The sequence below is a fragment of the Epinephelus moara genome, chromosome 21, assembly GCF_006386435.1.
Source record: "Epinephelus moara isolate mb chromosome 21, YSFRI_EMoa_1.0, whole genome shotgun sequence".
NCBI classification, from domain to species: Eukaryota; Metazoa; Chordata; class Actinopteri; order Perciformes; family Serranidae; genus Epinephelus; species Epinephelus moara.
In genome coordinates this window covers 15,888,209-15,914,368 of record NC_065526.1, presented here as the reverse complement: position 1 = coordinate 15,914,368, position 26,160 = coordinate 15,888,209, and the positions used below count along the sequence as shown (strand labels likewise).

At 41.3% G+C, this 26,160-nt stretch overlaps 3 protein-coding genes across 3 annotated transcripts in view; 2 read left to right on the top strand and 1 right to left on the bottom strand.

Annotated features, from left to right (window-relative positions):
- Positions 1 to 1,346: 1,346 nt before the first annotated feature.
- cldn18 (claudin 18) lies at positions 1,347 to 5,048 on the top strand. Its single transcript, XM_050032619.1, has 5 exons — positions 1,347 to 2,119; positions 3,268 to 3,432; positions 4,106 to 4,268; positions 4,362 to 4,475; positions 4,621 to 5,048. Exons 1-5 carry the CDS (start codon positions 1,900 to 1,902, stop codon positions 4,712 to 4,714), a joined length of 756 nt encoding a protein of 251 aa, XP_049888576.1. The 5' UTR covers positions 1,347 to 1,899; the 3' UTR covers positions 4,715 to 5,048.
- A 2,578-nt stretch (positions 5,049 to 7,626) lies between these two features.
- selenof (selenoprotein F) lies at positions 7,627 to 17,239 on the bottom strand. The gene is made up of 5 exons (XM_050074541.1): positions 17,109 to 17,239; positions 15,477 to 15,644; positions 11,692 to 11,755; positions 9,694 to 9,743; positions 7,627 to 9,494 (listed from the first exon to the last, which is right to left on the bottom strand). The coding sequence occupies exons 1-5, from the start codon at positions 17,154 to 17,156 to the stop codon at positions 9,363 to 9,365; spliced, it is 462 nt and encodes a 153-aa protein (XP_049930498.1). The 5' UTR covers positions 17,157 to 17,239; the 3' UTR covers positions 7,627 to 9,362.
- Positions 17,240 to 17,461: 222 nt separating this feature from the next.
- Positions 17,462 to 26,160, top strand: part of hs2st1a (heparan sulfate 2-O-sulfotransferase 1a) — a 35,028-nt gene continuing 26,329 nt past the window's right edge. The window contains exons 1-2 of the mRNA XM_050074539.1: positions 17,462 to 17,793; positions 17,948 to 18,121. Coding sequence (XP_049930496.1) covers positions 17,998 to 18,121 — 124 coding nt within the window. The 5' untranslated portion in view covers positions 17,462 to 17,793; positions 17,948 to 17,997. The remainder of the gene's footprint in view (positions 17,794 to 17,947; positions 18,122 to 26,160) is intronic.

The window sequence follows — 26,160 nt, the reverse complement described above, 5'->3', positions numbered from 1 at the left end:
ATGCAATATGTGTATTTTCAGATTTTTGTCTTAATAACTGAATTTTTTACAGTGGTTTCAAATCTGCCTTTCCATGCACGGATGGCTGCTTTCCTACACAAAAGTGAATGGCTTACTCAGTTTGTGAAGCCACTGTTGAGTTGCTACTTGCCAATTAGCTCAGAGCGGTTGATGATGGTCTTAGGTTCCAGAGGTTGCTCAGAATTGCCTAAAAATGCCCGGACCTGACCCATCGCTGCGCAGCAGCTATAATTTTTAGTTATGTCCTGTTGTTGATTGTAATATTTATGATTAATTTTTTCACTTAAACAATTCATATTTCCCTTATTACTGTTCGATTGGTCATTAGTTACTCGAATGCGCTGTCATCTGTCATTGCGGCTTCTGACAGCTGTCAATCTGTTTGTCTCATCTCTTTGTGGTTCAGTCGATGTGAAGAGGATTATGGGTCAGAACAGCCCGAAAATCTAACTGGATGTAATAGAACATCCTGGTATTTTGGGCATACCGCATTTCACATATTATGTATTTGGACATACTAAAACTTGTTCTGGCATACTATATAGTATAGTAGTATGGAGATTGGAATGCACAGATGGAGTGGGTCCTCTTCAATGTTCATGTTGTTCCGCCATGTTTAGTAGCCCAAAACGGACAAATCAAACACTCGCTCTAGAGAGGGCTCATTCTCATTTTCGCATCAGCCACCGTAGTCCTCCTACACACGTGGCACATGGAAGAGGTTTCTAGCTGGTTAGATGCCGCTAAATCCTTCACACTAGACCTTTAACAACAGAAAAGCTATATCAAAACAGCCTGTTTACAAACTCTCATACAAATCATGCAGAATAATCCATGTCTCATTTATCCAGTCGTATGCTCGGTACTTCCCAAACACATGCATTTTGCTAAAATGTTACAGTATAAGTGTCTTCCATCGAGGAGTAGTGCACCCTGAGCGTGCCCAGGTGCACTACTCGTCAGTGTGTGAGACTGTTTGATACGACTGCACAAATGAGACTAGATTATACTGCATGAGTTGTGTGAGAGTTGGATGTTTTGATTACAGTTTTGCTGTTGTTATAAGTGGTCCCTGTTTACCCCAATTCATGAAGAATCTCCGCCTTTTTTCGAATCTCTGTTTGCCGTGGAGGACAACAAAGGTTTCGTCATGAAATCAACATAACACAGTGAGGTATTGACATATAGAAATGGTAATTTTGTGTGTAAGTTACTCCTTTAAAGACACACCTGGGGCCTGATTTGAACTCACATTCTGACCTTGTCATAATTGAGATTCTCTGCTTGTCATGTGTGTTATTTCCTTCTGTTTGTCTTGCTTCCTCCCGAGTGTTCCTTTGTGCTCTATCTGATTGAGTTACTCTCTCAGTTCTGCCTCATCTCTGTGTGTCTGAATGTTTGTCTTTCTGCAGTGCTGCATAATGTTTCAGTGTGTCAGGGTGTTGGCATTGCAAATGACTGCATAATTCAGTCTCTGACCAACTGTCGGCGGTTTACCTGAAGCCCTGTGGAGTCGGTGATTCAGTTTCCCGTATTTACATTTAAACAGTTAGTTCTCATTTAGGTGCCAGGTGTGCCTATCACCACTGTGTCCACACCTCTCAGCACAAGGCAGCCCAACCCATGCCACTGTATCACCCACTGGACGAAACCCAACCGCCTCCGCCCATCGCCACCATCACTACAAAGTGCCACTCTGCCCATTTTCATACTCTGCCAGTGCTCTACACACCTGCTCACCTTTGGCACCTTTACTTAAACCAGCGACATATGCAGCTAAACTTCAAGTATTAGCCTCTTTGTCTCATTATACTGGGAACAAACCATCCTGCGCACATCTCCCAGTATATTTCCTAACTTCTGACGGAGGAAACAACAATGGCGCCTTCAGTTCTACAGAACGGTGGATTCATTTTGGGGCTGATCGGTGCAGCAGCCCTCATTGCAGCTACTGCCATGAATAATTGGAGTGTCAAGGACAGGCAGGGGGACGTGGTAACGTCTGTTTACACCTACAAGGGCCTGTGGCAGGACTGTGAGACCGCCTCATCGGGATTCACAGAGTGTCGCCCGCTCTACGGCCTCCTGGGCTTCTCAGGTAGGAAAAGACTCTCATATATTTGAATGTGCAGAGCTTCTGCAGTGACTGCTTACATCCAAATTAGTTTCAATCCATCACTTTTCTCATTATCAGACACAAACTGTGTCCACAATTATTCAGTTTCACTGTCAGGGCCACAGATAGATGATTTAGATACCGAGCTTTCTCTGATTACAAGAACAAAGATGCAGTGAGTGAGAAAGTTTAAGGAAGTTGTTCAGTACTCCAGTTAGCAGGAAGTTGTCTCACTACTTGTAAAGATCCATGAGGGCCTAACGAGTTCTTCTCAAATGACAGGGCAGGAGGTTTTTAAAGTACAGAGATGAGTCTTATTCAGTTTCACAAGGTCCAGGATTACGTGTAAGTACTCTAAAAAAAGGTACAAGATTCCTTATAAGTAAAAAAAACAAAACTGGAATGGTCCATGGTCCTTAAAAGTGTATAAATATGACATTGTCATACAGCATAAAAATGTCTTTTTTACTTTAAATTAAAGCCAAATTAAGGAGAATTTGTGAAGGTAAAATGAAGATTTTAAAGTGTTAATAAAAGAGATTAAAACACTTTGATTTTGTGGGGAAAAAAGAAATGTGTGATGACTTTCTCGCTACTGAAAGGATAAATCGGATAATTTAACAATGGAAAACCAAAAGCAAAAAGCTTCTCCTCATAACTACTAATGTAAATATTATTTTTTAAACAGGCGATGTTTTAAAATCACTTTTCCCCCCTTTGTTTCTGCCGTCCTCATACTAACTCTTGTTCCGGCATCGAGCCCACTCCTATCAGTATTTGCATTAGCAGCAGTGCATTCTGGTCACTATAATGGACAGGCAGGCCGAGACTTGGTCAACACAGTTATCAGAAACAGAACAAACAACAAGCAAAGGGCAGGTTCCTACAACACACCTAGAATACAGGTCTCATTATCAGATTAAATACATCTGCTAACATCATCCTCTGGTAACGTTACTAAGATTTAAGTCCAAAGGCAAAATATAATTGTTATTGTCAGATTCATGATGTGTATGTCTCTCGTGATGCAGATTATTATGCAATGTAGAGTTTCTTGGTAGAGTGAGACACATTATAAAATGTCAGATTCAGTATAATTTATCTGTGAGCATGTGTTTTCTGTCCACCAGGCACCTTCCAGGCTGTGCGAGCCCTGATGATAGTCAGCGTGGTGCTGGGTGTCATCGGGACGCTGATATCAGTTTTCTCCCTCACCTGCCTCACAATGAACAGCATGGCAGACACCACCAAGGCCAAGATGAGCCTCGCTGCCGGCATCATGTTCGTCATCGCCGGTAGGGTCACAAATAACAAAAATATGAGGGTGTTTTTTTTACTTTGACATCTCTGGTTCTTAAAGGGACAGTTCACTCCAAAATCCAAGATACATATTTTTTTTGGTGTGAGTTTCCGAACAACCATATCGCTGCACAGGAGGAAGCGTGCATCTACTGCTAGCTCACCTAGCACAACTGAGCTAACTAAAGTTACACCTCAGCTGACGAGGATGCCATTAATGTTAACATCTCACACCATCATGAGAAGGAGCCTCTTGTCTGTGACTAGATGCAGGCTTCTGTCTCCACGGTGATTCGGTTGGTGGGTGTAGTTCGGTAGGAAGAAAATAGCTCGCAACAAGGTCTGTTGATTGGCTTGAGTAACCAGGTCATGATTTCTGTAAAGAGACATTGCTGTTGAGTTTTTCAAATGAATTCTTTGGCACTTTGAGCATCACAAGCCGAGTGCCATTTACTCTCATTATAATGGAAAGTAGGCAGATATTTTTCGGCTGATATCTTCAACGCTCAACAACTCCCACCAAAACAATCTAGACTGATAAACAGCTCTACAGGTAGAAGAAAAATATGTGTTTTAAATTTTGAGGTGTACTGTCCCTTTAAGGAGTTGCACATATTCTCTCTATAAAGTAAATATATCACTACGTTCCTGTCCGTAATCTTCCCTCAGGTTTGTGTGGCATCGCAGGAGCTTCTATCTACGCCAATCAGATCGTGACCACTTTCAGGATGTCCACCTACAACAACTATGGAGGAGGATACAACAACATGGGTGGAGGGATGGGAGGAGGAATGGGTGGAGGGATGGGAGGAATGGGAGGAGGAATTCCCAGGTAGGTTAGCAAGATGATTGTTCTGCTTGTGTTCTTATATTCTCCGTGTTGTTCCCACGCTGGATCTACATCATGTGTTGTTTGTCTTAACAGATACACATTCGGCCCTGCGCTGTTTGTAGCCTGGATTGGAGGCGGCGTCCTGCTTATTGGTGGCATCCTGAAGTCACTGGCTTTCAGGGAAATGGCGAAAGATGAAAAACCACAGTGAGTTCACTCGCAGATTTATAGTGATAAAACTGACATTTTCACTGGCATTCTGCTCATACACTGATATTTGTGGACTTGTTTTGGAAGATACACCATCCCAGTAGAAATGCCTTTACACCATGTCTTTCCTCTTGCTTTTCAGTTACCCCGGGGTCGCCTACAAACCTCAGCCCCGCACCAAATCTGAGCTCAGCGATCACCACTCAGAGGGCAAGAAAACCCATGATTATGTGTAACTTCAACACGCAACCTAAGCACTACGAGTTTTTGTTTGTGTATGCTTGTAGCTGTTCACATGCAGCAGGCTTTGTGGGATGTTTTTTGTTTTTCAGTTGCCTCATATACGCACTAAATACTACGTCTTTACTTTATGTAAACAGCAGACAAACAACAGAAACAGCAGTCCAACAGGTGTAATAAGAAATGAGTTGTGGCTAAATATGTAGTTTTCACACACACATCTCCGTGGTTACTGGATATTTATAAGTGCTGTATGTAATTGAAGTCTTTTTTACTTGAGTTTTGTGAAATCATTTAGTTTTTATTTTAATAAAACACTGATTTGTGAAATATGTGTTTGAATACTCTGAAAATATAAATGCTAAATTAGATCATAACATGCACAACTGATTATTCACATATACATGCAGTGTTGGGAAGGTTATTTTTTAAATGTAGTAGGTTATATATTAGAAAGTAATATAACTATTTTAATTACTTCATCAAAGTAATGTAACTTTTCTGACAAATGTTTCAAACTGAGCAGTAAAGTTGAAAAATGTCTCTGCCAAAAGAAGATATTCCTGCACAGCTGAAAGATGCCAAACAACAGGATGAATGCTTTAATCTACATAGAAACTTTTTACCAAAGAGAATATTTTTGGATGTAACCCCTTCATTACCAACGTTTTGATAAGTAACTGTAATTTAATTATATATATTTTTTTCCCAGTAACTGTAACTGACTACATGTATTGTGTAATTTAATTACATGTAAATAGTGTCTCTGCAGCACATTTATTCAGTGAGGTAAGTCCAATTAAAGATATATTTGGGGGCTTTCTCTCTTTATATGAGAGGACATATACACTGTGAAGGGGGAAGAAAGTGGGGGATGGCATGCAGCAAAGGGCTGTGGGTTAGAATCAAACCTGTGACCACCAGGCACCTGCTCTACCTAGTGGGCGCCCCTGGTATCTTGCTCAAGGATACTTATACCTGCGTAATGACCTGCTGTATTGTAACAACTTCCACCTGCATGTTTTCCTGTTGACATGCAAGGTACCATCAGACGTTGGACTGCTGCCCTCTGTTTATAAAACTGATAGCTGTATGATAAAACAACAGGAGAAACTAGAGACCAGTGTGCCAGGCCAGTGTGTCTCTTCAAGTGATACATTATACACAGTATTCCTGTAATCTATCCCGCAATCTCATCCTTTATCTTCCTGCACTGGAAATGGACAATGAGACAGATTCTAGTTCCTCTCCCTTTCAGCAGTACACGTACTGAAGTACAAATTCGTGTATTTTTCTTTCCATTTTATGCAACTTTACTCTTCTACTCCACTGCATCTCAGAGGTGAATATTGAACTTTTCTCTAAGGATCCAAATACTTCTTCTACCACTGCCTTTCAGCAAATACCTGATAAGGAAACATAGGGACAGCAAAGTCTGGACTGTAATTAAGTGAGGAAATTGTAAAAGTGGTGAGCATAAATAAATAAATATAGTTTTTACCACTGAAAAGGGAAAAGTGTTTTACCCACAAATATAGATATTGACATCCTATTGCTCTAGTGATATAGTTTAAGATAAGTTTTGACAATACACTTTAGAGCTATATTCCAAGTTCGATTGACCAAATTTACTAGTCCTGTTTTCTTACTCCTTTTGTACACCAACAGACAAGAGCCTTTTCTCATTTCAAAGACTCCTTTCCTCGCCTCCTCTCCTCACATCTTAGTCCCTCCCACCTGAGACGCAAGCAGAGGAGGCCAGGGAGAGACACAAGAAAAGAGGAGGCAACTGGTATTTAACAAAACTAGACATCTGTGCTTTGGAGTCGTCGTTTTAAAGTGATGATTTATATTAAATATGGCGTGTGACACACAGCTGCACCTTCAGCTGTCTGTCACACTTCTGTTACATGCCACGGTTGCTGAAAAGACTCCCGTAGAGGATACACCTGTGCATCCTAACTCACAGCTCCTCCGGCAAGCCTCCTTTTTCTGTGGGATGCATTTTAGGAATTGAGACATCCTTATAGATGGCGCCCTGAGATAAATTTTGAGGGTGTATATCATCATGCTAACATGTCTCCTCGCTTCCCTCACTGGCTTCCTTTCCTCACATCTTAGTCCCACCCATGAGAGAAGCAAGCGAAGGAGGTGAGATGCGAGGACGGAGGAGCCAAAGCTGCCAAATGAGAAATCCTCAGTTCCATAATATCAGTTACTTATGACATGCTGCTCTAGTGTATAACTTGTCAGACTGAAAACCTTATTCTGTAAATTACACCTGACCATGTAACTTTGTCCCTCATATGTGACACTACAAGTTAAAGGCTGTGAGACTAAACTGTGCAAATATGAAATCATGTTGTGGTGTAGACTTTATACAAGCCCAAATGCAAAAGAAAATATCTCGCCAGGACCCTTGGGTGGCTCAGTAGTCATGTCACTTATAAAAAGACTTACAGGTAGGATGCACCTGTGTTTCCTCTCTCTAAGCTCCTCCAGAAGCCTCCTCTCTCCTTATGTCCTCAAGGTGCCTTTAGAGGAAGGAAGATCCTCCATCATGGCATAGGGGGAACAATTTGTGGGTCACAGGAGGGAAGAGGAGGTGAGGAAGCACAAGTCAGCATGATGAAAAGCACCCTAAGTCACAGGCAGGAGGAAAGAGGAGAGAGGAGATGAGGAGCACAGGGTGCCCACCTGTCCCAGCTCTGAGCTGCAATGCCGTTTCAGACCAGTAGATGTCAACATATTGATGTATGTGGTTTCAAATTGGTATGAGCTCAGCCTGAGATCATCTGCAGCACAGCAACAAAGATGATTTCACACACATTGATTTTCCATTAGAACCACCCCCCCCCCCCCCCCCCCCCACCCCCACCCCCCCAAAAAAAAACCATTGACAGAAAAAAACCATCAGAGTTTGTTTATTGTTGCATATTTAAACTGTCACCTCACTCGCTCGAAAACAATCATCCAAAATAAATCCAGTTTCTCCTCAAAGCAGACGATACCGAAACACACAGATTTACATCAGACGTCACATCCCAGCATTGGTTTACTGTGACGTCTTCACTGACGTGTGCTCCGGCAAAGACGTCGCATCTGGAGAGAAACTAGGATTCACTCTTACTACAAACCCCATTAGTCACAATGTTGAGCATTATAAAAAAATAATAATCATACAAGAATATCCGACAGACAAGAGGGGGAACGTAAACTCCCACAGGTAGACAACAAAACAGTTCTTGATGTGCATTATTGTTTTTCAAACCTAATGGATCCACTCTGAGCCACAATTATCTGTAATGTTCATCGTTATATCGGCTGTGCTGCTCCTCTGTGATTATGTCTTCTCACACTCTCACATAAGTTATTTGGTAAAATCCAGACAGGAAATTGATTTTTCAGATACAAAAACAGTCAAATAGTGATTTAACAACCATGTATCAAGGCCAAGTCGTGTACAAATTGGTAAAGAACTAAAAGAGTCGGTCCATCCAAATTATAAAAAAATCATTTTCTCAGCAGACCCCTGTGGTTCATAGCCGTGCAGATAGTTTTTGTTTAAGTGGCTCAAGTTTTTAAAAGATCTTTAAGAGGTCTCTTTGGATTTCTGTCGCAGCCTAAATACAACAGAGGTGTTTTTGCTTGTGGTGCTCAAATGTGATTTATAGCTACCTCTTGTTGCAGTCATTGCAAATGCAAACCTTTGACAGTGACAACATTTACATGCACACTTATATTCCACTATTATTCTGAATATGATTTGAATTTGATGCAGGTCATGTGAACACCATATTCTGTTTGGATCTTCTGAATTTAGCATTTTCCGATTAAGACGTGTGGGATATCTTTGGACATGTATACAGTGCGTTCAGAATCTGGGTCTCATTTGGGGTTTTTACCGCAGTTAACATCACACGGCCTCTTGCCTGTTTACGCTCAGCTCTGTGCGTTGTCAGGGATACGCTGTACACAAACCAACTTGCCAACAGTTTGCAAGGCTGTGGAGTAGAGATGCACGCCTAAAAGAAAAGCCCACCTTGCTGGTCAGACGGAGAAACGCACCTACTTTTAAACGGTCTGAAAGACATGGATATCAACAGGTTGTCATATACACGCAAAAATCACAATGTCAACCTTAAAGAACGTAGTTGAAGGAATGAAAGAAGCAGGATGTGTTTGCACGGTTGATCAAGTCCTCCATCAGTGAAAAGCCGTTCCACTTTTCCATTTTTTGACATGATAATCGACATGTTAGGGTACGTTAATCAGAGTATGCATAGCTACATGTCAACAGGAATACTAGTAGAATATTCATTTTCATTAGCCATGTAAACCACTTACTAGGAATATATTGGGGGTTTTTTTGGAATAAGTGGAAATCTGAAAAGTTTTGTGCATGTAACGTAGTCAGTGTGTTAATCTACAGAGACTAGGACACAGTTGCTGTTGACTTCTTTAAATGTCATGTATCAGTGCTGCGAGTGCCACAAACAAAACTCCATTAACCTGCAGGTGGACGCAGAAATCTCAGGCACATAAAACACAAAGTGTCTGCATGGCGACACACCACCAGAGGTATTGTAATTTGGGTGAGCAGACCCTTCAACTAAAGACTAAAAACAAAAACATACACGTTGTCTATATCCGGTCTAATTTCTCACTCAGGAACTCCTCCACGCTGTCTGTGTTCCACTTGAGGATGCTGAGTTCTTCAGCGATGTTCCCGTTATCGTCCAAAAGCTTTAGTACAGGATCTGAGCCTCTCACGTACTGCAGTGTGGGAGGGGGTGAGTGGGAACGAGAGAAAAAGAGGAGGGGTGTTAGGAAGACAGGTTTGCCCTCGGTAAAGATAGTCAGAGAAATGTTTGTGAGTCATCTGATTGACATAAGCTGATATTTTTTAAGCTTAATGTGTCTAATTATGAGATCAAATCAGCCGTCACGCTGGCACACAGTTCATCGTGCCCACCTTGATCTGAAGACCCTTGAACATCTTCGGCTTTTCGCTCCTGACAAAAGCTGAGGAGATAAAACAGCAGTGAGACAAATGTCTGGTAATGAATCAGTCAATTAGCCTTTCTATTTTCGTACGGAGGTCTGTAATTACTGACAACTGCAAAGCCTCCTGGGAATGCAGTGTTAACAGCAGCCGAGACAGTTGCGAACACAGGACAGCTACAGCTGAAGTAAACAAACGGCAGCCATATGGCGCAGACAGGGCTCCAGACGTCTACCCCCACACTGAGGAGAGCTGCGGTAACTCCATCAACGTAACCTGACTCTGAATTAACCAAATGTTACGCTGAGCAGAGATGGGAGGTCCACTCCCAAGACACAAAAGGATAAAAAAAACTTCAAAAGCTTGTTTGAAAATCAGCCCTCAGGCATTTTAGACCACCTACTGCAGAAAGTGATTTCAGGCGGATTTATTTCACACATTAACACTGACAATTACACAAAGCATGAGCTCAGCTGCTGGACAGAGCAAAAACAGGGCAATAAATAAGAGTAGGGCTGGACAATATGGCCTATAAATAATATCGTGATATTTTTAGGTCATATCGCGATACACAGTATATCTCTCAATATTTTGAAATCTCATCTAAACTACTGTTGACCACTAAAATTCTAAACTACTAAATAAACTACTGTTATAATTAAGTTATGTAAAAGTACTGTTATAGTAAAGTTAAATAAAGTACTGTTACAATTACTGGTAAGTTAAATAAAGTACTGTTTTAGTAAAGTTTAATGAAATACTGTTGCAATAAAGGTAAATAAAACACTGTCAAAGTAAAGTGAAATACAGTTCAGTTATAATGAAATTAAATAAAGTAAGAGTAGTTATAATAAATTTAAACAAAGTACGTTTATGATAAAGTAAATAAAATACTGATTAATTTAAACAAAGTACTGTTATAAAAAGTTAAAGTTCTGTTATAATAATGTGAAAGTGAGTATTGTTTTAACAAATTTAAACAAAGTACAGTTATAAAAAATGAAAATGAGTTATTGTTATATAGTACAGTTGCATTAAATTTGAACAAAGTATTGTTTAACAAAGTAAAGTAAAAAAAAGTTAAGTAAATTAGGCACTGTTTAAATAAAGTTAAATTGCTGTTTTAGTAAAGTTAAATGATGTACTGTTAGTTAAATAAAGTACTAGTAGTTATAATAAATTTAAATAAAGAAAGGTTATAATAAATTAAAATGAGTTATTGTTATAAAGTACAGTTACAATAAATTTAAACAAAATCTTGTATATCAAAATATAATAAAATTAAATTAAGTACTGTTATAATTAAGTTAAACAAAGTACTGTAATAATAATGTTAAGTATTGTTATAATAAAGTTAAATGAAGTACAGTTATAATAAAGTACTGTCATAATAATGTTAAATAAAACAGTTATAATAAAGTCAATTATTATCATAATGTAATAATTAATCAAAGTGAAACCACTGGGGCTTTAACGTTGAAGCACTCGGCTCGGCCCAAAGTGCTGATGTTTTTGCTGTGAACTTGAAGCTTCCAGGCAACAGCTAGCTGTTAGCAGAAAGTTAAACCGTTACAGTAGCACTGTTTAACATGAGAATTTATTCACTGGGAGATGGAAACAAATTAACAGCTCCAGTTCATATATTGATAATATTTGTAAGTCACACTGGTGCTCCATGGCAGCAAAATCAGCTAAATGGTCGAGGTATGGAGCCCTGCAGATACAAATAAACACACCTCTGCTAAGTACAAGGAGAGAGTAGTCTAGATGGAAATGGAGTGTGTGTTACGTATTATATTTGACTGACATCAGTGGCTTAAAAAAAAAAAAAGACATGACAATTTAAACTTGATGTTTGCAATATAGTCGTTTCATATATCCCACATGGAGCAAGCCGTGATACATTGAGTAAAACTGATTTATGGCCCTGCCCTATATCAGAGTAAAATGTCGTAGCAGAGAACTCACCTTGGACTTGAGGGAACCTCCCCAATTTTCATCCACACACCTCGAGGATGGCTCCAGCATAGAGCTGTGTGCAGAGAGACACAATGTAAGGCAGTCCATCCACGAGGAGTTTTTTTTCCCCCCACACACATCAATGCCCACACACAGAGACAGAACAAGCTGTGGCCCTGCTGGTGGTAGGACGCGTGGCCTGGAGGAGTAATTTGATTCAGGCAGACTGATTCATAAACGTGTCCAGGCGACTCCTTGGGGGTCATTAAACTGTGAGGCTGTGCATATGGAGCAGGGCTGATGGATGATGGTTTGTGCAGGGCTCACTTGTAATCAAACCTCCAGCACCAATATACAATAAGTTAGAGGAAATTGGAGTGTCACGGCAGTATTTCAAGACCACGCTCTGCTCACCGTTTCAGGGAGGAGAGTGGTAAATGGCCTGGTTGGCTGGTTCACATGGCAAATTAAATTACGCATGCAAAGCTAAGATCCTCTCTTCTTCCTCCCTTCGCCCTGTCTTTCTGTAAAAAATCCAGCACGGCTGAAATCAAATTTCTGCGGTTTTCATTTTACCACACATGGCAGATCAGAGATGAATCACGACTCTGTTGATAGCAGGAAACTAAGAAACAAATGATAGGCCGCTCTAACTGGACTCACTGGAGCATCTTAGCATTTCAAAATGCTGTCAGCCTCTATCAGGGGCTTCAAAAGCGAAAGCAAGCGTGAAAAATAATACTTTCTCAATTACTCTCCATGTTTTCTCTTTATCTTACTTCTAAGTACTCAAACAACCCGTCAGGCAGAGACACAATATGCTCACTGTAGCCTAAAAATTAAAATCATGATGATTTTTATACACGATGATGTCGTACTGTCGAAAAAAGAATTAGCCAACAGACACAACTAAAGGTTAACAAGAAGAAAAAGAAACAAGTCCTGGTCAAATATAATCAACATGTATTGTCATTTTAAAGGGAAATCAATATCAATCAAAAATAGATATTTTCTTCATAACTCCAGTGCTTTTTATCACCATGCAGAAGGAAGCGTGCATCTACTCATGGACGAGAGGCACATGCTTGAGACAGTATGAGATTTAAACATTAATGGCGTCCTTGTCGACTGAGCTGTTATGTTAGCTAGCTCAGTGGTGCTAGATGAGCTAGGATCCATACCAAAAATGGACATACAGACAAAAGCCAAAAATGACGCGCGCCAAAAATTATTTAACAATTGCTACAATCAGGCTTCTACCTCACCATCTGCGTCGCCAATTTCCCGTCTCCAAAATGTTCGTAAGCATGGGTCAAAGTCTCTCCCATCAAGTCTGTTTTTATAGATCATAACTTTTCCGTGGGAAGTGGGGCATGCCTCTTTCGGGCCTGGCTTTGTAGGTACGCAATGTTTATAAATGAGACCCAAAAATATGTATCTTTGATCTAGGTGTGAACTGTGCCTTTAAGTTTGACTCAGATATGTGACATTTCAAACCAAAGCAAAGACGACAACATTAAAAGATGTCGGTTTGCTCTTCCTTAATTGGGGATTATTCTGGATGATTCGACAGCAAGTTCTTCAAAAAGACCACGTAATTACTCTGTAAGCCTCCCAACTCGTAAAACAACAATTTTGGTGCGAGTCACGATGAAAGGATAAGGCTGGCGATATTATATTTTCTCTTATTGTTGACATGAAAACATCTAAACTAACAATGAGTTGTCTGTCTCTCAGTACTTTCTGAAATCCCCAGCCTGTGGGCAGGCGGCCCTCAGCACCAAACCAACTGGGTCCTACTAAAGATGCAAATCTGGAAAAAAAAAACAAAAAAAAAAAACAGGCCACAAATAAAGAGTTTCATCTTTTAAACAAGGCTAAATAAGCAGGGCACTGTAGCTTTCAGCAAACGTTGCTACCCTGCCAGGAGCAGGGTATCTGCAGGTATCAGACACTTTAAGACCTTTTAAAGACCCATTTAAAGTAATTTGTGGCCAAATTTAAGACTTATTTTTGAGATAAATCATCTTTTTCTTATTCAGGCACTGCCTTTATGTGGTCACCTGCAGAGATAGGTTTCAGAAAGGAATATGGTTATTAGAGTGAGTCGGATTAATCTACATTTTGCTGACAGGTAAGTGCAAATCTAAAGTAAAAAGACAGTATTAGGTTCAGTGGTAGGTTCAAAGATTTGTAACAACAGAAATGTGGACTTGTGGACCCCGAAAGGCTTGACTCATTTTGACAAAAAGACATCAAAAGAAATTCAGAATTAAGAATATTTAATGACCTTTAAAGCCTAATATTTTCAAAAGTTTAATTGAAGATAAAGACACCCTGCAGGAGGAACTAGTGCATTTGTTGGGGACTATTTTCAGCCACAGAGCTCTTGTGCCAGGCCACACAGGCAATTCTTGCAAGTAGGATAAGTTTATTGTCAGTTTCGGACTTTTCACATGATTTATTAACAATAAGAAAAATATAGTTCCGCCAAATCCATCCGGTTAAGCTTGAAAGGCCTGAAATCAAGGCCTCTTGTGTTTTTTCTATCTGTACTAGCCTGAGAGACTCTCAGGAAGGTTTTCTTGCTCTACAGAGACATACTGTGTAGTGGCACCCAGGGGAGCTGAGGCGCTGCTATGCACGGGATGCTCTGCAGAGGAGAAGACATTTGAAAATGAGTAACTGAAATGCCCTCCATGCGCAGTGAATCTTACTAATCGACAAGGCTGCGCAATAAGCCATTTCTCAGAGGGTTTAATGACACGGCACTGATGTCAATTGCGAGACTGAAAGAATTCTTAAGGCAGATAATTGTTACTGTCTGAGGAGAAAATGTGCTTAGTGACACTGTCGTTTCTGCCGGTACCCTCAGTGCGGCTGGAGACAGCCGATTGCTCTTCTAAGTGACATTTTCACTCAAATCGTGAGGAGGAAGAGGACTAATCTTTCCTCTAAGTGTCTGTCTGAAACAGAGTTATCATCAAGAGGTGTAATGAGGTGTGCACTACACTTTCCCAAGGTGCTGTTGCTAGGATACCACACACGCTCTAGGGGCTTTGCTTAATCAAAGAAGAATTACATTGTTTTTCCACCATCACTTGACTCAGTGTTTATCCGTCAGAGCCCAGCAGGGACTCCTTTTGAATTTGCTGTAATCACCGGAGCAATGAGCGCACAGTAACACCTCCTCGCTGGTTACTGAGAGGCTGTTACTGCAAAACTTGATATTTCCACCCCATGGGGAGTGTCAGGCTGGGGTTAAGGAGCCTCAACTCTGAAAATCAGAGGGAAACACTGAGACAGACAGCTACTGACAGGGTTTGTGTGTGGCAGCTCAGATCTGATGCACAGCTGCAAACAGTGTCAACAGACCCAGTGACAGGGAGGCTAAAACTAGGCCGTTTTTAGCAGGTCAAAAGCTGGAGGTTGTGATCCTGTCATTAATGTGACACACTCTGACAAGCAGGTCCTCGAGTGCTACTACTGAGGAGCCCGTCATCTGTGAAGCTCAGTAAATGACTGGTGACAGCATACAGATCAGCTCAAGACCCCACAATAAATACACTATCTGTCATGCATCATCAACTTTGTCATGACTCAGTAGTACAGCTCAAATGAACAATGAGTACCTTCCACTTGACCATTTTACTGCATGCACACTTGTTAACCTTGTTTCTAGTTACACTTCATTCTCATTGCGGTCTTTGTAACACCCTCCTCGCTGTGACTGACTCCAGACAGGCAATTACTTTCTGTTTGCCTGTTCCCTGGAGCTCTGTTGTTCCCTTTACCTTGCGCGCTTCCATCTGGGCCTCCTGCTGGCAGCACTGCCGGCAATCGGGCTGGAGCTTGGTGAGGCTGAACTCCCCGAGCAGGTCACAGGAGCTGCACAGCAGGTTGCTGGAGAAGCCCAGCTCCCTGCATGCCTCAGACGACAGATCGGCACCGTATGCCGACAGCTGGAAAAAGGAAGAAGGGAGATGACAGTCACAATGAGAGGAAAAAATAAAAGGCAAAGTAAATTGCATGTGCAGATGTGTGAGGATAAAAAAGCATTATGTTACTGATAAAAAAAGTCTGAGATTGTCAAATAAAATCCTGAAACAAAGACAGATGAGAACCATGTGACTTGTATGTAATGCTGGGAATAATTCTAAATTTAAGTTAAGATCAGGACAGCACTCCAATTTGAAATTTTTATAGACACACGGACGTGTAAGGCAAGACACCCTTCTTTCTAGTGTATTCTGGCAATGTCATTGCTTTACTACATAAAGGATTCAGCACCCAGTCTTAAAGATATAGTTGTGAGTGAGCATGTTGTGTCTTATTTTTAATAATTGTAAATAACAAAGACAACTTCAGTGTACTGTAGAACCAATTATTCTTTTTCTGCCTACAGAACATCAGTGCTAAACTGCAATATCATCATCTGTGAGCTACAAAATATGTACTGAATTAATCATAAGTATAATCCCTTAGTAACAGTTTAAGATTACTTAAGTAATGAGACCGACAGACAAAAAGGACAAAGCATTAATTTGATTTGTGATGAGGACAGGAACTGTAATCAAGAAATGTTTTGCATTTTCATTTTATGATATATGATTTAGAAAAATGATTTATTAAATAAGAAGAAGAGACTCAATTAACCTGCTGACTGACTTGTCATCCATCATTATAACTAATTTCAGCACAGTTCATTGGTACAAGAGATTTGATTGTCTGGTAGGAATGTGGATAAACAGGCAGGCTAATTGATAAGATGTCCATCCTCTTTGCTGCTTGAAAATAAGAGCAGAACTGTAGTAAAAATGCTCCAGTGTCATTATGAATAAGAGAGGACTTTGCTTGTTTTGTCAGATTTTCCTTGACAAACAAAAGACTACCTGACAGACTTTAGAAATCTGCTTTCGCTTTCAGCATTCAGAAAACCAGCGTCCTCTCAGGTTTGATTTCACCATAAAAAGGTCCCCTATTTGGCTTTATCTGTGTGGAAACATCCACTCTCTCCTTGTCAATATGTTTACCTTATAATTTAAGCTTGAAATAAAGTGGCTACAGGCGTTTAGGGCTCATTTTACTGAGCAGGGAACAGATTCTGACAGGAAAAGGCACATACAGAAAACCGGAAGTCATTTATAATTGCCTTTTTCTTCCAAAACACACGGTTCGACATACCAATTGGTTAATAAATTGTAAAATACAATGAATTAACTAAAAGACAGTGAGGATGCTTCACTTCCCCATCAGGGTTCATAGGTTTTGAGGATAAGCCACGTCATTTTGGAGCTCCGGGCTCAGCAGGATGCGGCTCATAAAACTGAACATGACACCTGACAGCTTCGCCAACCGTTTATATTTACTATATATCACTACTACAAGCGGCGACAAATGCTAATTCTCATTGTTAATAAACTCACCGTTTGTATAAGCGAGAGAAGCCACAGGAGATACACCTCTCCCGACATTTTAGAGCCTGCTTTGTTAGCAGAAACTACCGTGAGGACCCCTTTATTTACTGGAGGGCTGCCCCGTCGCGCCTGACCGTTAAACTTCATTTCTGAAATTTTTTTTTTTATTCGTCGGCGCTTACTCACACAACATCGGTAATAGAAGTCAAATTAATATGTCTAAAATTATTTGAGTAGTTTATGAGAATTTAATCGTATCTTATGTTTCTTACGTTTAGGCATATTCCGAGGTCGACTCAAAATGTCTTCTTCGCCTCTGATTTTATCGCGGTCCGAAAACAACTGCGCCATCTTTCGTCCAAGTTCAGGCATTTTGTGAAAATTGTCCAATCCGGTTTGAAGAGACAGAGATTTTCGACGAATAGAAAGCGTTAGCCGTGTGGTGGACTGTTGATACATCCAATGGTCTGAGTGGTAGTAATATACTGTCCGTGGTGCGGTGGTGGACACACACTGGATGGGACAGGACAGCGCTACATGGGGGACGCAGGCGACAGCGGCTGGTACCTCCGCTCCTACACCCCGGAGAGAGCAATTCACACTCTGGAGAAATCTCTAGAGCTTTACGACGCACCGCTATTGGGACCTGAGTTGATGAAATAACCCAGCCGAGCATGAACACATCGCATTTGAGGTAACCAGAGGATTTGAACACTGGGAGATATCCACACACACACACACACACACACACACACACACACACACATACACATAGAGGGAGAGAGGGCCATGCTCAGACACTCAGCCGCTTTGTAACCACCGTCGTCGCTCTCTGTGTGTGTTTTCAGTGTCTCCTCCTCTGAGCATGGACTGACCAAATCCCTCTCTGGATGATTTGATGGGGCTGCTCAGAGTCATGATGCCGCCCAAGTTGCAGCTTCTGGCGCTGCTGGCGTTCGCAGTGGCCATGTTCTTCCTGGAGAACCAGATCCAGAAGCTGGAGGAGTCCCGCGGGAAGCTCGGTAAGTTCAAGGGGCTGCAGCCCGATCTCGATCCCATCACAACACCCCGGGAAACACTGCAGGCTTGGTGTGAGGTCTCTCATGGGTCACTGTAGATCTGTGCAATTGGGTCAGTGTGCAGAGAGAGCAGCACTTCGTCATGTACATGGTTCAGACAATGGCACACAGTCATGCAATCCTTAATTATCTGGGAGCTGATCTACTGAACTTTGCATGCTCAGTGTGAATATTTGCATGATTTTAATCCCTACAAATAGTGTCTGCCTTTCATCCTAATGTTTGCAATGCATTGTGAGACTCAGGAGGTGCTGCTAACTTCAGCCTGTTGCCCCTGTGACAGTGAGTGAGTGTGTGTTTGTATACTTCATACTTCAGAACAGTTGTTTTCCTTATTGTTAAGTCTGACAGTTATTTTCTGGATGCAATACAATGTCAGAAAATATTTAAAATTGCCTATCAGAGTTTTCTAAAGCCCAAGATGATGTGTTTGTCTTTGCAACCAGCAGCAAATCTTTACATCTGAGAAGCTGGAATTGAAGCATGTTTGTCATTTCTGCTTGAAAACTGTGCAAAATAGTTGCATAGTTGCACAGCTAATTTGGAAATATAGGACATGCAATATTGGAGCTGGTGATTCTGGAGTCAGACTGAAAGGTGGGATGGTCAGTGATGAACACACAGTGTACTGCAAGGCTCTTAGGACTAACAGGAATCCTCTTTTAGCCTCTTTTAGCTCAAAGCAAGTATAAGTGATATTCTGCATGCATGGGGACGCCACCACCCTGCTGCAAATCCTCTGCTGCCCCTTTCCCAAACTCTCTCCACTGATTGAAACATGGCCGGCGCTGCGTTCAAAATCTCATTGCAAGCTCCCATCAGGGGCTCACTCCCAATAAAGATCTGGGACATTGCAGGATTATCTCTCTGGTGCCTCCACTGTGGGGATCTTTTTTTAAGGAACAGCAGAGCAGTGCAGACAATCCGAGGGTGCAGCCAGAGTACCTCAGGGGTTCAAACACCACCTCTCGTATGGTTTGATGAGAGTGGGAGCCTGGCACCGAAGAGAGGCAGCTAACGTTTTCGCGGCAGACATTTTGACACAGCAAAGCACAGGTGTGATCAATAATGTTAAAAATGGCTGCAGTGAATTCCATTTAGGTGAGGCACTTCCAGTGTCCTCGTGTTGTGCATGCTGGTTCATTCAAATGGCTTACAGGGACACTTAATGGGGCAAAGACATGGTTACTTTTATTAGTAACACCTGTGCTATGACAAGTGGGAACGTCTGCTGTGGAAAGGCCTATTACATTTTAACTAGCGCTTGTTTTAAAAAAAGCCCTGCACACCCACACAAGTGTCATTCTGGCAAATGACACCTCTGCTCAGGGTGATGATGGGTGTATCCATGCTGGGAAATATGAGATGAATAAGGTCTATATATTTATAAGGGTGATAAAGGTGCAGAAGAGCCGCGGAGCTGCCAGTCGAGCACAATCTGTACAGACCCACAGGGTTATGAGAAGAGGTCTAATTAGCCAAATAAGTGAAAACACCTGTGTGCGTGTGAATCATGTCTGTAACTAGTGATTATTGTCATTATTGATCCATATGTTGAGTCTTTGTTAGTCAGAGCTGTCCCAGAGCTGTGGGTGAAGTCTTCAGGTAGCTTTATTTTTCCCCAACCAGCTATCTAAAACCCAGACTAAATAGATTAAATTAGAGTTGCAGTTATTAGTTGATTATTCGATAAGTCCATCAACAGAAAATTAACAGGCAACTACTCTGATCAATGATTTAATTAAGTTTATTTTCAACCTAAATGCCCAGTATTTGATCACCTCAATGTTTCAAATGGGAAAATTTGCTGTTTCTTCTTTTATTTATAGTGGTAACCATTGAATAGTAGACTGTCGGTCAAAGTAAACATGACATTTGATGACATCACTTCGGCTTTTAGGAAAATTACGATGGTTTGCAGAGCTAACAATTAATTAAGGAAATAATGAGCAGAATGATCTGTAAGGAAAATAATCATTAGTCACAGCCTTGATTAGCCCTTGGTGCCATAAAACAGATATAAATATACAATGTTGATGGTCAAAATCGTTCCATATTACAGGCAAACAACCTGGGGATGGCTAGCTACTGGGGAAGACAAAAAATGCTACCCTCTTCCTGTCTTGATTGCTCAGTAGTTAACACACTTCCTTTTTGTTGGAAATCGTGCTATCATTTTCTCTGTGGCAGACAGAATTGCATTGTGAAAATGTTAGGGAACCAGTCTAAATGCTGACGGTGTCAATTTTGTATAGCTGATACATTGTGCAATCAACATTTACTTTATAATGATGAGTTATTATATAAACTTGTGTATTTCCACTTTTATTATCTGTCATTCAATTGACTAATCTTTTAAGCCTTTTACATTTTTGCTTGATTTAGTTATCAGGTTGGTTAGTTATTCATTTTATGCTGACTGACTAATCCGTTCACAAACAACCTTTCAGCACTAGCTAGGGTCTTTGATAGTTGATGTCATGCTACTTTTACTGGAATTACATCTGACAGGATTAGTGAATTTATCGATGGGTCATTTGGAGAAAATTCGTCTGAAACAATTTAAATAACCAAGTCATGGTTTTAGTCATTTTTCAAGCTAAAATCAACGGTTCCCTTGTTCAAGCTTCTCAAATGTGGACATTTGCTGCTCTTCTTTGTCTTCCAAGTTTGTTTTCCTGGGGAATGTAGGTAGGCGAGTAGACAGACTTTGTCAGGTGAGTCAAAAATGAGGCTGTGTTGGGAAGTTTCCAGATCAGGCTGCGAATAAAACAGTCAAAGGAATGCTTCACCCCGCAAATGACCATTTGTGTACACCCTGTGCAGCCCAGGAGAAGAGAAAGTTCTAGGATGGAGTGCTAGATTTAAAGATTTCATCTAGCTGTAGCGTCCTCGAGCAAAACGCAAAATCTTTATCAATTCAGAGGTCCAGGCCAAGGTTTTAGTTCAATGTTTTTTGTTTGTTTTTTTTTGTCATTTTCGGTGGTGCAGTGGTTAGCATTGTCGCCTTACAGCAAGAGGGTTCCTGGTTCAAACCCAGGGTGGGGGAGCCCTTCTGTGCAAAGACTGGATGTTCTCCCCGTGTCAGCGTGGGTTTTCTCTGGGTACTCCGGCTTCCTCCCACAGTCTGGTGACTCTAAATTGACCGTAGGTGTGAATGTGAGTGTGAATGTAGTCTGGTGACCTGTCCAGGGTGTACCTCGCCTCTCGCCCATTGGCAGCTGGGATAGGTTCCACCCCCCCGTGACCCCCAACAGGATAAGCAGTTACGGAAAATGAATGAATGAATGAATGAATTTCCATCACTTCACCTGCTAAATGACAATTTTTAATACTAATTACTCACTCCTTGATATGTTGAATTAGGCAGAAAACCTTGTTTTTCTCACATCTTCACGGTGAACAAAAAATTCTTGATGAATTCAAGTAAAGGGGCCACGTTTCACAGTAGCAAAACTATAACAAAACGTCCATTCACAGGCACAACTTGGCAGTAAATCTGAGTCTTATTTATCCAGTCATATCCTCAGTACTTCCCAAACGTGAATTTTTGCTAAGACATTACTGTTTAAAACACTTCTGCATAACAGTCTCACTCCCAGATGAGTAGTGCACCTGTGCTATTTTGTGGGAAAGTGTTTTAAATAGTAAAGATGTTATGAAAATGCATGTGTTTGGGAGTACTTAGCATACGACTGGATAAATGAGATTTGAATTATACAGCAAGAGTTGTTTGAGAGTTTGTAAACGGATGTGTTGATATAGTTTTTCTGTTGTTAAATGCGATCCCCCATGACTTAGTCAAGAATTTTCTCCGTTTTGGATTCTTCGCTCACAGCAGAGGCATGCGAGAAAAACAAACTCTTTCTTTCAATGTAACACAGGGTGAGTAATTGATATACAAATAAGCCATTTGGCAGGTGAAGTACTCCTTTAACAATCACTTAAGTAGATAAAGTATCCCAGCTGAGTTTTCACATGTTGGAACAATCAGGAGTGCTGGTGGTATGGATGGCTATATCGGCCTGTGACATGGTTTACTGCTGCTGTTAAGGGCTATACTTTACACCCAGTGAAAATCCAAACTCTCCCGGCTGCACGCACACACAGAAATACACACACTCTCCCGATGCTGAAACAGAACCTGAGAGGCCTTTCCCCCGACTGCCCACTGCCACGAGAATCTGTTGACTCGGCAAAAAGCGCTCTGATGGATGACTGGACTGAGCAGACGTCTGTATACTGGAGCTCTGAATTATGTGCTGCATAGCCAAATAGTTGTGACTGAGGCTTTCAGTGGCACGATGCTGACAGACAGCCGCAGGGCCGGTCACATTACCAGGTACGCCTGCTGCAGGTCCGTCTGTGCAACAATTAAAACCAGCCTAACGACCACAACAAGGACAGGTGGTGTCCACACCCAAATCACACCTCCTCAAATGACTTTTGCATGATAAAAACACAAGAACCTCTACATGTCACCTTCCTGCATCATGTTTTCACATGTTCACAATTAACTTCATGCAGGTAGAAATGACCAGCACCCTCTCCTCGCAGCGTGGGATCCTATTGCCTGACACGCAGGTTGAATCATTTCCCCCATTAGACACCTCCCGCAGGGTAGACAAGCTGTGATTTGCTTCCAAGCTAATCGTCGTCCCAAGGTTTCCCTGAGAAGTCTCCTGCATTACAATCATGCCGCGATGCAGCTGTGTGTCCTGCTGTGGGCCTAATCCATTATCCTGACGGTGTTTCTCTCCGGCTGCTCACCAGCAATGCTGCCGGCTGGGTCAACAGTAACGCAGACTTACTGAGCAGGCATGGATGGATGGAAATAATAAAGTTTCTTTAATAAAGAGCCACGCGCAGGGATTCAGGGCTGCTTCCCCTGTCAGGGATGCCATTAAGTCCCTCTCAGTTCAGGCAATTTCATATGCTCACCTTGGAGAATTTCACAGTATTATTCTGAAGTCTGAGACGGACATTTCAGCGTTATGTTTCATTGATGTCAAACAGGAGACGAGTGCCTGAATTTGATTCAGCTGTGATTAAATCTTCTCCAGTGGTGTAAAATTTGATCAGTCAGTGTGCACTTTATAAACAGCACCTTGAAGGCCCTAACCAGAAGATAACCGGGTTCTTAAAAACACTTGAAAAGAATTGTCGTATCAAAGTAAAAGCATGAAAATGTCCTTGTTAATAATTTGCATTTGCCAAAAAAGTAAATGTCTTAATGCAGGGGATCATGTGGCAGCCCAGTCGCCAGAATAAAAGGTTGGCTTTGTATGTTTCTGCAAACCATATATAGCTATGCTATATTTGTATGTTTCATATGCATCATATCAACATTTTTAAAGTAAAATAGTTCAACTTATATGTGTATAAGCTCAGTTTCTCATCAGGAGGAGGAAATGGTGAATTGCATGAGACCTTGGGGTATTTTTAACAACACATTGGGACATTTACAGCTGTGTTTTTTGGGACCAAACCAGGTGGGGGTTTTTTTTTGTTGTTTTTTTTGTTAGGGAACAGCTTGCTATTTTTTATAGAACAGCTAGAGAGATATAGGAAAGGGGGGTTAAAGAATGGGGATGACACGCAGCAAAGGATTCGAATCTAGGCCGCTGATAAGGACTCAGTATATATGGGGTGCACACTCCACCTGGTGAGCTAGAGGTTAGGGACATTTCCAGCTGTGTTTGCTAATATAAAACAAGGTATTTTTAACAAGACGACAGGACATTTCCAGCCATATCTTTAGTGACAGAATTAGGTATTTTTAATGAGATGCCGGGACATTTCCAGCCATATCTTTAGTGACAGAATTAGGTATTTGTAACAAGACGCCAGGACATTTCCAGCCATATCTTTGGTGACAGAATTAGGTATTTTTAATGAGATGCCGGGGCATTTCCAGCCATATCTTTGGTGACAGAATTAGGTTTTTTTTAATGAGATGTTGGGACATTTGCAGCCATGTTTTTAGTGTCAAAACCGGGTGTTTTTTACAAGACGTTGGGACACTTCCAGCTGTGTATTTGGTGACAAAAATGGGTATTTTTAATGAGATATTGGGACGTTTCGAGATGTTTGTGCAGACAAATTGGGTAGTTTTCGTGAGATATTTGGACATTTCCAGCCATGTTTTGTGGCGACAAAATTGGTTATTTTTAATGAGATATTGGGACATTACCAGCCGTGTTTCTGGTGACAAAATTGGGTATTTTTATTGAGATATTGGGACATTTCCAACTCTGTTTGTGGTGACAAAATCGGGTGTTTTTTACAAGTTGTCAGGACATTTTCTGCTATCTTTTTTTGTGACCAACCCGGATATTTTAAGCCAAAACATGATGTTTTTCTAACCCTATTCAAGTGGTTTTGTGCCTAAACCTAACCCCATGTTCACCACAGAGTTGTCACAACATAAAATTGAAAATTGAAGTGTGAAGAAGTTTCAACATGTTTGCTAGTTACTGAAACATGCAAATTTAAACTATCAGGGGTTTGCAGAGTATACAGTGCCAACATTTATTCTGGTGATTGGGTTGCATGAGGACAGCTGCATGACTTTTCTTGTGAAATTCATATGTTAATATAGTACTTTGTCTGTACAAATTAATTCGCCACTGATCGATTTTTAACTGCAAAGCTGACACGTGTGATGAAGTCAAACTCAGGGCTGTAAGATGAAAGATAATATCTCTTCACAACAAGTTCAGTAAAGCCAATAATACAAAACCAGTGTGGCATATTGTGGGTAATATTTTGATAACAGCGCCATGAATTTCAGTAGGGGTTTTGAAACAACATTTTTTTTAATGATTCCCGTGTTTTCTGGCTGAAAGCATGTTCATTACGCAGTTGAGTGCATCATTATTTGTGTAACATCTGTCTCTGCTACCTGCTTTTATAGATTCAAGCCATGCTGAACTTATTTCCTCAGGGAGAATATTCATAAACACGAAGGAAACCTCAGTTTTCATTCTAGGAATCCCAGCTTTTTGGCAGCATGTCTGCCCCTTTTTGATGCTTAAAAATCAGTTGAAAATAAAATTTGTAGCCGTAGGTGGCAGGTTAATTCAAGAGGGCATCTATGGTATGTTGAGAGCAGCCTAAATAGAAGCGTTGTGTATAAAACTGTCACCTCATGGCCCATGTAACTGACACAAACCACCTCTTCACCTCTGTGCCCTGCAGGCCATGTGAGGGCTCTGTGTCACCCAACGGGAGAGATATTTAGAGACTTTTTGTCCCCCCTCAGCATCATCGCCTTTTTATCTGTTGGCCGTTATTCAGCCTGATTAAAGGAATTCAATTTCCATCTGTTGCGTGGTGATATTTAGTTCCAGACACAAGCGGCTCTGTGATGAGCTCTGAGAGAGAAGAGAGATGCTGTTGAATGCAGAAGAAGGAAGGAGATGCATGCCTTCATTGTCAAAGTGTTTGCAAAGCTGACGCAAGACTTTTAAGCATTCATTTGTCGCCGCAGCCCATCGCTCCCAGCCTGGGGTTTGAATTTGACTTTTGATTGTCATGCCAGGCACTCGCAGCCTCCAGCCCACCCTCACACTCCACCACCGCAGGACCTGGGGATCTGGTCAGGAATCTGCTCTTGAAAGGACGCTGGTCAGGCATCACTGGTCTGTCCTCATGCACACGCTGCATAGACTTTGATTGGATGACTTTATACCTCCGAGCTGCCCTGCTGCTGCCCAGACCCCGCTGCTGCACATCATTCATCCTGTCACCGATAAGACCTCGAGCTGCTGTTTGAAATTTTACTTTATTGATGATCCAAGCATCTACCTGACTCCTTTCACTCCTACACATTCGTCAAGTGTGTGTCAACTGTGACTCACTCAAAGGGCCGCAACACCAAACAGTGGCTTCCTTTTTGAAGCTAATTGGTGACACGTCGGTAGCACTTAACGAGAGCCCCGTGTCTTCTCTCCAGCTGCAGGTGCAAACCTCAAGCTCCT

What these genes read in the sequence shown, in the direction of transcription:
- cldn18 (XM_050032619.1), top strand. Translation starts at nt 1,900, where the DNA reads ATGGCGCCTTCAGTTCTACAGAACGGTGGATTCATTTTGGGGCTGATC. An exon ending in CATCATGTTCGTCATCGCCG is followed by an intron (nt 3,433 to 4,105) that starts GTAGGGTCACAA and finishes ATCTTCCCTCAG; the next exon opens with GTTTGTGTGGCATCGCAGGA. An exon ending in ATGGGAGGAGGAATTCCCAG is followed by an intron (nt 4,269 to 4,361) that starts GTAGGTTAGCAA and finishes TTGTCTTAACAG; the next exon opens with ATACACATTCGGCCCTGCGC.